Source organism: Aphis gossypii, unplaced genomic scaffold (genome assembly GCF_020184175.1).
Source record: "Aphis gossypii isolate Hap1 unplaced genomic scaffold, ASM2018417v2 Contig00585, whole genome shotgun sequence".
Classification (NCBI taxonomy): domain Eukaryota; kingdom Metazoa; phylum Arthropoda; class Insecta; order Hemiptera; family Aphididae; genus Aphis; species Aphis gossypii.
The window spans coordinates 73069-86834 of record NW_026083179.1 but is presented as its reverse complement, the minus strand read 5'-3'; the positions used below and the strand labels follow the sequence as shown (position 1 = coordinate 86834).

Below are 13766 nucleotides of genomic sequence, written 5' to 3'. Positions count from 1 at the left end.
TATGCAAATTTTAAGTAATAATGGACTAAATAAATACATTTTATAAATATAACTTCTGATGTACCAGTACCAAAATTACGGCATGCAAAGCAAAATACACTATCTTTTAGAATGCTATATTCAAGCCATTCAAACTGATTATATAATGTTGAAGAAAAAGCACGATTTTGAGACCCAAAGCTAGTTTTAGGATATGCCTAGATAAATTATATAGAAATAAGCAGAAAGCGAAAGACAATTATTAAATTTTATAGATGTAATAAAAATATAATGCTTACTTCTAATATCGGTTTTGCTGGTCCAGAGTCTAAATCACCTAAATCCAAGTTATTGTTAACAATACCAAGCTGTAAATTTTGTAAATGTTCCTTTAAATCCGGTAGAGATGGTAAGATTGGAGAAGGGTCATCCACTGATTCATCATCCTCAACACTGTTTGTACTGTTTGTAGAAGTCGTTGGTACTGATTTTTTAGGTACCTATATTAAATATACCGAACACTTTTTTAGCCATATTTAATATATTTTTAAAAATTTTAAAACGCTTGAGCCAAACTGCAAATGGCAAGTCATTCTAGATTAGGTTAACTTATAATGCGACACTAAGATTTGCGACGGTTTTAGTCCAAGATAATACAATTTGGAGGGAAATCAATAACGTGATGTTGTATACGAAATGGCTGATTGTACAAGTGAAGATAAATATTATAAAAATGATTAAAGTGATATCATTTTATAACTCTTGATAACAATAAACACACAAATATTATGTAAAGTATTATCGCCGATTAATAATTACAAAAGTGATCATGTTAGTATTATCATTCGTCACAAGTTCAATATAATAAGCACAATAATCAATAGTTTATATTTAACTCGATGATAAGCAAAAATAATACAAGAAATTCTGGGGGGGTTAAGCCACCCAAGCCCCCCCCCCTAGATACTGCCGCAGTACCGTAGAAGTATACCTACACAATATTATCCGGACCAACAACTCCATCACCTTCTCATACTGTACACACGGACACCATGAGTTTAATATATATTTATTTTTACATGCTATATGTTTTTTGTATTTATGTATCATTCATTTTTATTATATGCTCGAAAAGCAATCAGTATTACAAAAGAAAATAATGTAATTCGTAATTAATTGTTATAAAAGTTACATTTTCATTATTTAAAATAAATAACACGTATTTGACACTCTAAAAAGAAAACAGCAGTATAAGTCATTTCGTTACAATTTTTATTTTTGTTTATTTTATCTTTTAAATTTATTTTTAAGTGTTTAATGATTTTGTTATATTTTTAAATTGTTAATTTTGCTGTTTAATTATATTTTAACATGTACAAAAGTATGAATTATATATAAATTATACACAATTGAGATATTTTAAAATGTATTTTAATATCTTGATTTTTGAAAGAGCTCCAGTGCTCCCACAGCCAATAGAGGTTAAAAACATGTATTATTAGATAACTAGAAGTTTCACTTCTAGTCGGGTGTGCCTCGCTCTGCTGTGAAATTGGATCTAAGTGAATACTCTAGGTCGGAGACGGTACTGTAAAGAAAATATCGTAAAAAGTCTAGTAGTCACAATTTTAGTTAACCTAATCTCCGGGGGTTGTGGAAGGCGCCTAAAGGGGTCCTAACCGCCATAGAACCACAACAGCTTAACCCACAAAAGTATTTTATATTCAATATACATATTTTATGATAAAATTAAAATTTACATATTATTGCCATAGCACAATCTCTGGATCCAACTAGATAAATTAATTGTAATAATTTATTAATTATCCAGACATTTCTTATTTATTCTCCACTAATACTGCAAGGCCCATAGGAAATTCAATTATTTCACAATTATGTCACAATTACTTGACGCGGACCTGGTCTGTCACGGCGCCAAGGAGTGAGGAGATGAGGGTTGATGTAAAGAACGAACACTAGTTGTCGACGGTATGGTGTGTTTATTTTAAGGCGGAGTGAATATTAATGCTTTCACGAAATAACAAAACAAACACACAAAAACAATACCGCGTAGGGTAATACCAAAAAAAAAAAAAAAAAAAAAAACATTAGTGTCGGTATGATGGTTGGAGTCCAATATGAAAGATGAAAAATATATAAGAGAGGCGAATCGGGGTGTGTGGTTGCTAAGATGCGGATCACAAGACTGGCTATCTTGGGTCCGGTTCGATCCGTCCGCGCGCTGTTATCGCGCATCGGTGTCGTCCGCGCGCTTTTATCGCGCATCGGTGTCGTCCGCGCGCTTTTATTGAGCATCGGTGTCGTCCGTTGTTACCTGGCGGTTGGTAAGAGAAGTAATTGGCGGATTTCCGCGTAAATGCCGTTTGGATTCAAACGGCTGTTACTCGGGACCGCGTCATACTTCAAGATACGTTTTGTTTTTATGTATCTTTATCATTAAATCTATATTATATTTATAGCCAACGCAAAAATTGAGAGTGAATGCAGGAGCCGAGTACTTCTTATGTTTTCAAAAAATATTCTAGCATATCCCTTCTGTGTCTTTTCCAATTTAAGTACTTTTTATAGATAAAGTTATATCCTAAAAAAAAAATTCTAGCCATAACAACATTTTAACAATACATTGTATAATGCTCTCAAAATCACAGTATCTTAATATTTAATTCTAATATAGTTTACATTATATGCATAGTAAGTAGGTACATGTTTCTATAATTGAAATTAGAATGTGCAAATAACAAATTGAATTAATATTGATATTGTGTAATTAATTTAAATACTTGTGCTTTAATTGTTTTAAATTAAATGATTAATCACATTACTATAACATATACAATGTAGCCCTGATAGAGAGGAGAAACTAGGTCTTAAATACAGCTTTCAGCCCCATCAAGCAGTAAAACAAAAACACCACCAGTATGATCCTTATGATTGCTTGTATCTAAAGTATTGTTTTTTATGTCTAGTGAAATATTCAACATGTTTAGTTATGATAATTAAATAATTTATTAGTGTAAAACATATAAAATATAAAATAATATCATACTATGTCTGTTTAAAGTTGGGTTCACAACTTGCCATGTCATGTACAGTTGAATATAGGTATTCAACTTGTAGGAAATGTATAACCAACATTTTTTATCTATGTATTAAATGTACTGAGTTGGATACCTCCTAGTTTTAGCAGCATTCAATTTGTACAACTTATATAATAAGTATTATAAATAGTAATAAAAATATCTTCAATACTTAAGATAAAAAAATTATTATTTGTCTAGGTCTCATGGTGGAAAATTTGTTAAATGTTAAAAAAGCCCATAACCACCCAGAGGATCCAAGTTTTTGACATTGGTATCATTAAAGCTAAACATTTTATTGTGATGTGCAAGAGAAAGCACTCCACATCGAATAATTTTTGATGAGGAGATATCAAATAATTTATAAACCAGTATAACAAATTGAGTATAAATTCTGTTTTAGAACGGATGGTCTAAACAAAGCAAGCTCCAATACACAAGCTTTTTAAAGACCATGGAACGTGCTAGAAAAGATGCTCAACCCAAATACCTTTGACAATGTTAGAGTATGCTGGCTGTTTCAACGATGAACGTTAGATAGCTATGTTCCAAACATATAATGGTCAAAATATGTATAGGGGCTATATCAATGGCGGTCCAGATGGTGGTGAAGCTGTTGTATTTATTTCCCAGCACTGGAAAAGTAATTAAATATTAACCAAAATTTAATTTAAATTCAATTTATATACTATATAGTATATACCAATTACCAACTATATTTAACATTATTTGTTTAGAATAATATGAGTTTGTTAATTTCTGCTCAAGAGCTTCACATTGACGCGACATTTAAAAGTAGACCAGCACAACCATCAAATGATCAGTTGTTGATAATAATGGCGATGTATATGGATCAGGTAACTGCTTGAAATAATTGAAATTTAAAAGAATTTAGTTATATGTTAATGTGTGTACTACATAATAATGTAATAATATAAATATAATATGATAATGCATGTATATTACAGGCATTTCCGGTTGCATATATAATGATGCGTAGAAGGACCGAATCAGTATATCAGTCAATTTGGATATTTACGTAAAATGTGTGACATCAGAGCACAAATGTTGTAACGGACTATGAATTATCATTGACAAATGCTAGGACGAGTATTCAATAATGTTCACTTGCAGAATGTTGGTTTTCATATGGTCCAAGTAAGATTTTTATTGACTATAAATTCATCATTTCAATATTTGTTGTGAATAATCATGGTCATTAATTTTCATACCAACATTTTTTGTTTTGTTAAGTACTACTATCATGGTTTTACTTATATAACCAGAAATTATTAATAATTACTTATGTCTTATACCTAATATTATTAAATTTAATAATAATTGTATTAAAAGAACCTTCTTAAACTAACCTTCCATGCAATTCTTATAAAATATCTATAAATAATCTAACAAGTCTTTGTGCTTTTTGATAAGTACTTGGCTTGTTAGCATTGAATATTTATTGTAAAACTAAAAACCTAAAAAAAAAAAAAAGCTTAAAACGAATGATTAATTACTAAAAGCTTATATGATATTTAAATTAATACCTAGGCATTAGAGAAAAATGCAAAACAATTTGGGATTCGGAGACAAGTATACAGAAATGATACTTTTTTGCATATCATGTTCCGTATGTCCAATGCCATACCATTGTTGCCACCTAACATGGCTCCAGAAGGTTGGGAAATAGTCAAAAGAAAAGTCAATCAGTCTCCAAACCAAGATGTTTCTAGATGGTATGTGTGATACTTTGAGACACACTGGATGGAACGCAAGTATATAATTTGATATAAATTTTAGTTTCAAAATTATTTGATTCTGAAGTTCTAATTAGTTATAAACATAATCAATATAATAAATAATAATAAATTACAATATAATATAACTCATATAAGTACTTACTGAAGTGTATATTTCATGTTTAAAAATACTTTTATAGGTGTTGGTGCTGCTAACTTCACTGTTTTCAATAGCCCCAAAACAACTAATAATGATCAGGAAGTCTTCCATAAACATTTAAATTCCTATATGGGCATGATAAAATAAACAGGTATGTCAGCAACTTTGTGGTGCGCACAATATGGCGGCTGGCTTGCGCGTATTATCAATTATACGTAATCACTTATCGTCATATCTCTCATAAGCATGATAAATTTAAATATACATATAAAGATATTATTTTTTATTTTATAATATTAATCTTGCTAATCGCTTTTAGTTAATTGTCTAATAAATATTACATGGGTTTAAATTATAATGATTTTATTTTAGCTCTATAAACATTCAATAATATAATGGTATGTAAAATCTAATTACAATACCTAATTACAATATTAATTTTGTTTCTTTAAGTTATGAACTTTTGTATTTTATTTTTGTTATTTGCTTTACAGTATTATAATTATGTAACAAAGCATCATTAAGTTTATTCATTCGAATAAAAGTTCTTGTGCGGATCAAACATTGTATCACTTCCAATGGTAAATTTGTAATTTTGTCTTTCAATTTGTTTGATAAGTCTTTAATGATGTTTGGTTTATTTGTCAACCCATCACCATGGAGTTCTTTAAACAAATTTTCTAAAATATGAGCAGCGTTGACTAGTGTTGGTGATGGAATTGTAAGATTTCCTTTAGATAAATGTTGAATCCATGATGTCTCCTGTGTACTATTGCATTCTTCATTCTTCAGGTATGGATATTTATAGATGAAGCGATGTGCTACATATCCAGCTACATATTCAACGCACTCCTTTTCTATGTCTCCAAATGATTCTTCATTTCAATCTAAAATAATGTAGGTTCTTATTTTTTCACAAAATTTAGATATGTGATTATTTAACTAAATTTCGTTTTATATATTTATAGGGTACTGGAAGGAAAAAACATCATTTAATTACTAAATAAGAAACAAATTTACTTAATATTGGTGAAAAATGAGATCCACTAAATCCAGGTAACTTGATTTGAATACAAATTTTTTATATTGTTTTTATTTTTTTTTTACACTTACATTCTTTCAAAGAGATCCAGTATATTCATATCCACATTTTAATGTAACTGAACCTTCAACACTCATAATATTTGCCAGTTCTTCATTTTGTGAATAGTCAATTTCATTAATAATACCTCAGATTGCCTAAACATTGAACTAGTAACACACTCTTCACCTGAAAAAGCTAGTTTCTATGCCATCTTCTGTATTCTGTTTTCAGTGTATACTGCGGTTGAATGTTTTCCCAAAATGTACCACCTGAGACTAAAAAATAAGATTTGAACAATAATTTATTTTAATGTATTGTATATAGAAATAAATATAAAAAAAATTGTTATGTACGCATATTTAAATTGTAACGGTGTAATATTATTCAGTGCTGCTCCACAAATTCCTTGAGAAAGCTAAACATGTTTTCAACTACATCCTGATAACTTTTCGTGTCATTATATAAGAAATATTCTTGCATTTTAAATCATTCAACAAGGCTTTTAATGATTTGTTTGTTATTAATATACCTAAAATCATTATTTTTATAGCTCTGGGAGATAAATTTGTCACATTTAATAAATATTATAATCTATAATCTATTTAAAATGAGATCAGTACAAGGCAGGCAACGTGTACTCAGCTCCGTTCCAAAGTTTTGTCTTTGAGGTTGACTGAAGCCAATTAACTCTGCCACCCGGGCCTGATCTCAATTTTATTAAAGTATACCTTTCTGGAAAGGCAATAGACTTTTTTTGCCATGTACTCTCATTTGGGCTACAAAATAAGACATTTTGTCCAATAATTCATCTTGTGTCTCTAAAGCTAACCCATAACTAGATGAATTTTTGTCTATTTTTTGTTGAGTGTTTAACAAGTCAAACCAATCGTTGAATAACTGGATCACTTCTGTAGCCTATAAATAGTTATATAATACTTGTAACACGTTTTTGGTAAATTTACATTGTTATTTTGGTATAATTTTTGATATTTACTAATTATATAAAACATACAATTTAAATGCTACTAAAATTAAACAATTTTTAAAACTAATTTTATTACATTTTTCAAACGCGAGGCCCCAAATTTAAGCAAAATGCGCGAGGCCTAGGGCCTGGGCCCTGTTCGCCCCCCCCCCTAAGGACGGCACTGAGTAATGTATAAAATATAACAGGAGTGGCCACAACGAGGCTCGCGAGCCGCATACGGCTCTTGAACCAAACTTAGACTAAAATTAAATGTAAATAAATGTTCTTTCATTTGATTTAAAATGAAAAATGTATCTTTATTTTATAAACATTGCTTTACAATGTGGCTCACCTCAAACTAACTTTATAAATTTGTGGCTCCCAAAGTTAAGGTTAGTGGCCACCCCTGAAATATAATAATATGAATACCTAATGTTATATTATATTAAACAATAACATATTTATAGTTGAAAATTATTTAGTTGATGATTTTGTTGTTACCTCTTTCCAGTTGTAATCAGTGATTATATTTTTATTTCCACAGAAACTTATTGCTTTGGCAACACTATTTGAAAATAACTGTACTGCCAGTTTAACGTTCATTCTTGATGCACCTTCTACCAAAATATGACGCTCAGATAATTTATATGCAATTCTGTAGTCTTTATTATCATTTACTTTCAACAATTCTTTTATAATATTCACACCAATGTATTTACCGTTTGGTAAAACAAAACCTCTATAGTAAACCATAAATTAAAATTTATTTGATGAAACAAAGTTTATTACAAGATACTGACTTATCAAGAAAATGATTTCTAGCCAGCTTAATTAAATGAGGAGTGTCAGCAAAAACAAAAATATTTGTTGAACTTATTGGATGTTGAAATGATGTCCTTTCAACAGATATATTTAAGTTTCGCCATAATCCAATGTTGGATGGACCCATATCGTTAACTACTGCCACAACGTTGTATCCAATATTATATAGTTTGGCTATGATATCATTTAATATGTCGACTGTCATCGGAGTGTCAAAATTATAAAATAATGGTTGTTTCCATGGTGCTATTAGACCTGTTTAAAAAGTTATTCTAGTACTACATATTATATTATTAACTGTTGGATAATATATAGATACTCGAACAACAAGAACTTGAACACATTTATGTGGACCAATCATTTGTTCATTTTTTTATCATAACAAATTCTTTTTGTTACATACGTTTCGTCAAACGAGATTACTGTCAGTTTATCATTATCAGTTAGAGTTTCTCCTAAAATGATTTTCATACAAATTTATAGATCAAATAGTTAATTTTTTTTTTCAATATGAAACTACCTTTTACTTTCATCAAAGTTAATACATTTGTCAAGACTCCAGTATCTACTGAAAAATGACTTGCCCATGTCCTGAGAGTTGATAAGCCTGCATATTTTTTAAGTTTTACATTTTCTTATTCAATTTTATCAATAATATAAACAATAAATTACCTGGCAACGGAAACTGTCTCTTTTCCCTTAAATACCTATAGGCCTTTGGAGATACACTTCTCAACGATATTGCAGAAGCTATATCTTCTGGAGTCCATTTATAAATTTTTTGTTACCATTCAAAATAGCATCAATTTGTGTAGGAGTAAATAATTTTGAAAATACTGAGTGAACACGTGTGTTGAAAACGCTGTCCATTTTATGATATTATCTTCAAGTTTTAATATTTGTAATTGTTGAGTAGAAATAATTTGTTTTAATTTAATTTGCTCATTTTTGAGTTCATCATTCTCTTTTTTATATTTATCAATAATTTCCGTAGTCTACAGATTATAAAAAAATAACACGGTAAAGAACAAAAACAAAATGTCATCACATAAACATATAAATAAAAAAGCAACAGTATAATACTAAATAAATACAAACATATAAAAACAAAAATAAATATCAACAATGTATTACAAACATATAAAAACAAAAATAAATATCAACAATTGTATTACAACCATGATAAAAATTATACAATTATTATATTAGTAATTAAAATATTATGTATGTATGTATTATATTTTTATAAATATCTTATATAATGTCATAAAAAATTAATAAATACAATCTATATAAACAAACAGTTGCTATTGTGTACTATTTATTTAATTGGATAATTTATATTAACAATATAGATAGATAATATTTTGTAATCTTTATTTTAAATTGTTTTTATAAAATATAATAATTACACCATCAAAAACTAGTTCTTGATCTTATAGGCATTTTTATTGCAAAACCTAAAAAAACCAAGAACATGAGTTTTCAATGAAGATTAAAATAAAACAATTTTTTTGATTCTCTTTTGTTCATATAACATGTGGGGTTATATACAAAACTGAAACAAACAAAAAGATTGTTGAAACACCATTATAATATCATGCAAAGTAAATGTTATCACAAAAGGCGTAGAAGGAAAAGGTTAAATATTAAATATTATTAAACCCAACTAATTTCACAAAGACATTTCATGCAACATTAGTATAGGTACTTTAGAGTTGTTTCATCTGTGGTCGTTGCTAATGTATGTTCAGCTAATGGAAGTACATCTAACTCATCACACAAGTTGCTGAATAGTTTTGATCTTACAGAACATGAGCTACTAGATTCAGGTTCTCTAAAATTGAATTAGTAAAACATTCGTGAAAACAACATAATTTGCGCTGTGAATATATGAGTGTTGTAGTAACTCGAAAATTGAATGTTTTGAGTTACGCGTCATGTTTCTTAATAGTAAAAATAACATTATTTATTATGTACTAGTATATTATGTATTTTGAGTTACTTCACTGATGTACTCACAGTGCAAACTGTTGTAAATATTTATTTAAAATACTTTCAATGTGAATAATAAAAGTTAATACGTATAAGTGTTACAAAATTTATAATTTACATTACTCTATCCGATTCGATTACTGTGAACGTTCCACAAGGGGTTCTAATCAGAGCAGGAGAGTAATTTACTGGCGGTGTGTCTGGACCTACAGAACTTGATCGTTCCCTATATGGAATATCATCATATTCTATTCCGTGTTTACTAGAATATTTAAAATAATTAAAATATTGAATACTATCTAATTAGTTTTTTTCTTAAGGCTTACGTCATGGGTATTGCATTAGGTTTTAATTTCCTCTGGCACTTCGGTGAATATAATGCTATTTTTTGTGCATATGACTTATCAGCAATATAGTGTGAGGAAAAATGAAGAGAGCACACAACACCTAGAAACAATACAGTGAATAGTAAATACTAACATAATGACACTTGGTATTAAAGCACAGATGGTAAGTGTCAACCTATTCTGTGTTTAAGTAGTTACAAGAAAGTAATGTATAATTGTATGTAGTAAAAAAATTTAAAGTATTCGTATTTGTATTCAAAGCAGTACTATACCTGTTTCACAATTAATATGTTTAACATTCGATCCTCTTTTAATTTGTTTTACCCATATTTTTCGCAAATTAGTATCTTTGGGAAATCTATGAAGATGAACATTCACATTTTTCGCTTTATCCTTTCTTTTGCTGCCACTGAAACACCCCTCAAAAACACAAATCGGCATTATAAAAGTTAAAATGTTAATAATAAAATATTGTCTGTACTCAATACACTGTGACAGTTGTCGATATAATTTATTCAATAACTATTTAATATTGTAATTCTTTAATAGTTTAATGAATTACAATTAACATTTTTAAATTTTATTTTATCTTATCATGAATAATTTGATAATTTGACAATCATATTACCATGATAAATGATAACACTTCGGCCAATGAAAAGCGGCGAACAGCGGACGCCATCTTTGCGCAAACTCGCAAAAACCGTAAGTGCTGACATACCTGTTTATTTTATCATGTATATGGGTTAGAAATCGACCAGGAATTTGGCACTTCACAAGTCAGTTAAAAATATATTATTAGAATATGTATTATTTCATAAAATATTGTTTACATAACTATTTAAATATAACGTATTTATTTGTGAATACTAATTTTCAAATTTAAAGTTTAGAATATTTTACAAATAAATAAATTAATTCGAAGTCTATAATAGTAATTTGAATGTATATGTAATTTTGTAACTTGCTTCAATTTATGAAATACACTGATTCTAGAAAACATAAATACCTACCTAATATTTTTCAATGATTTTAAGCTTGGACATATTAATAAATATCTCCTGGTTTTCCAGGTATGGAAATAATTATAAATTAATGATACACCTATTTAAAATTTATCATTTTTTACATTTCTTATTGGACTTAGTGTCAGTTGTATAAAATATGTTTAATTATTTTTAGTTTTGCTTTTATATTTAACTTACTATAATAATTAAACTCTATTTCCAGAAACAATGCTAAAACTGGACAAACATTTCATTGAAAAATTCCATGTCCAACAAGAAAGACCCATTCTGAGATCGAGGAGTAGAGCATATGTGCAGCTTGACCAGAATTTATCGTTAGCCACTGAAAAACTACAACAAGGTAGACTCAGTATTGAAGAATTCTTAGCCTATACTGGACATTTAGCATATGATTCAGGTAGAAACATTTCCTTAATTTTCCTTAAAAATAAATAAGATAATATTAGCGAATAAAAATATTAATATATGTGTATACTTACTTAACGCAGACGAAATAATATATCCTACGGAAATCCTCAGATTTCAGAACATTGTAGTAACCCTTCGCTCTCACCACTGGGTTGATACACGCTTCTTTTACGACGAGTGCACGTTTACTGCTACTTGGAGTGGAAGAGGTTGGAAAGATGTGTATAATGAATATTAAGACTTTATTGATTTATAAACGTTAAGTTACAACTGTTTATTGCACTGTATCAAATTAATTAATATATTTATTATAACTAGAAGTGTTTTCGACAGAATAGTAATCTACCGGAGAGTAAATGTTGTGAGAACGTCTCCCTAGAGGCTTCGAGTAAGCATGGGTGAGACGTTGTGTGTAAGACTTGTAAGACTTCTCTGACTTCTATTTATATGGAGGCATGCCCAATGAGAAGGCCCGATTAGTGGCCTATTCTGGTGGCGTGATGTTGTGTTTGACCTTTTGCACTATAGGATTTCCGCAACTACGTCAGCTTACTACAACATCCAGTGAATATTGCCAATGACGAAGGTTGGATTTTTATGAATTTGTAAATAATATATCATATCAAATCTAGGCTATAAACATTTAAATATATTTATATAAATAATGTAGATGCATTTAAAAGTATGCATCAGTTGTGCCTACCCTAAAAATATAGTAATATAATTTATTGTTAAAGTAACAGGTAACCTACTTACCCACACAAATATTTATGCATTATTCATCTACCTTAATTGGTATTATTAAATTAAAAGTATAGGTAGATAGCTCGCCACTGTAATATATTATGCCATAAAGAGTTTTACATTTTTGGCTTCAAGTTATTTAGTTTCATGAAAAAATAAAATTCAGTAAATAATATTTAATATCAATTATATTTAGACATTTTTAATTCATAAGAAAATATATCTACATTTAAACTATTTAACTATATTAAACTCACTTTTGTATTAGGTTTTAATAGACAAAATCAATTACAAGAATTGATTTTGGAACAACAAAACCGTACAAGACAGATAGATGGCAACACAACAGGAAAATGCTCTCAATATTATGATTGGTAATGCTATTATGGTTATTCAATTAAATGTTATTTATTACATATTTTATTTTTTAAGTAGCTATATTAAAAAATATTAAAAAAAAAATTTTCTAGACGAACAAGATTTTGTTTTAGCTGAAGAAAGTGATAAGAGGAAATAGAGGAACGAACGCTAGAGAAAGACAGGGCAAACATCCCTCAAGTTCCAATCAACATGGATGCTGTCAAACCTAGGCCAGAAATGTGTGATTTGTTTAACCAATATCAACAGCCACGCATGCATTCCTTGTGGGCACGAACGTCAACAACGCTGTCCTATTTGTAATTTGGAAACAATAAATATCATACGAATATTTTAATTACTATCAAAGTATAAAAAAAAAAATTACTACCCAAGACTGAAATTTACATTTCATTTATTAATATAATATAATATAATTGTGTAGATATATAAAATATTAATTTTTTTTATGATTTATATTAGGCTATATTTTCAAGATCAGTCGGACTTAATACTCCTAAACAGCCCGTCTCATTATGCAACGTATATTTTCAGATTCATTTATCCAATAATATCCATATGTTGGGTTCAAAGGAAAAAACAATTTTCTGAACTAAACTGCAGTAATTACTTTTTGGTTAGGATCAATTGCAGCTATCAAAAGTATAATTTTGACTGCTGTAAATGCACAATATATTTATGAAATGATTTTAAATCGTTATTTCCTATACATGATATTTGTAGGTAGTTAGAACTATTGGAAGCAAAGGATAATTGACCATAGAAGCTCTATCCTATTTTAAGAGGGTTTTGTCAGTTCTGATGGACTAAATTCAGTTTCTCTCTTTAGCCCCCCCCCCCTAATTTTAAAGTGTGCATAAATCGTTATAAATAAAAATAATAAAATCTAATTCATTTATCATTTTCAAATTAATAATAATAATTTTATTAATTTTAGTAAATAATATTTTGTTATAGATGCCATATAAAAAAATAAATAATTTAAGTTAGTTAATAAAATAAATGTAGTAATAATAA

The 13766-nt window shown here is 28.7% G+C and overlaps 1 protein-coding gene and 1 long non-coding RNA gene across 2 annotated transcripts; both read right to left on the bottom strand.

Annotated features, from left to right (window-relative positions):
- Window positions 1–8173: 8173 nt before the first annotated feature.
- LOC126554734 (uncharacterized) lies at window positions 8174–8833 on the bottom strand. Its single transcript, XR_007606719.1, has 3 exons — window positions 8522–8833; window positions 8370–8456; window positions 8174–8304 (listed from the first exon to the last, which is right to left on the bottom strand). It is a non-coding gene; the product is annotated as an uncharacterized LOC126554734 (long non-coding RNA).
- A 439-nt stretch (window positions 8834–9272) lies between these two features.
- Window positions 9273–10632, bottom strand: LOC126554729 (uncharacterized). The gene is made up of 5 exons (XM_050209772.1): window positions 10464–10632; window positions 10171–10291; window positions 9963–10106; window positions 9561–9686; window positions 9273–9309 (listed from the first exon to the last, which is right to left on the bottom strand). Exons 1-5 carry the CDS (start codon window positions 10630–10632, stop codon window positions 9273–9275), a joined length of 597 nt encoding a protein of 198 aa, XP_050065729.1.
- Between the last annotated feature and the right edge of the window lie 3134 nt (window positions 10633–13766).

Coding starts and splice junctions, on each gene's coding strand:
- LOC126554729 (XM_050209772.1), bottom strand. CDS start 10,632: ATGCCGATTTGTGTTTTTGAGGGGTGTTTCAGTGGCAGCAAAAGAAAG. Junction 9,687..9,962: donor ATCGAATCGGATAGAGTAAT/GTAAATTATAAA, acceptor ATTCAATTTTAG/AGAACCTGAATCTAGTAGCT. Junction 9,310..9,560: donor ACAGATGAAACAACTCTAAA/GTACCTATACTA, acceptor TGGTTTTTTTAG/GTTTTGCAATAAAAATGCCT.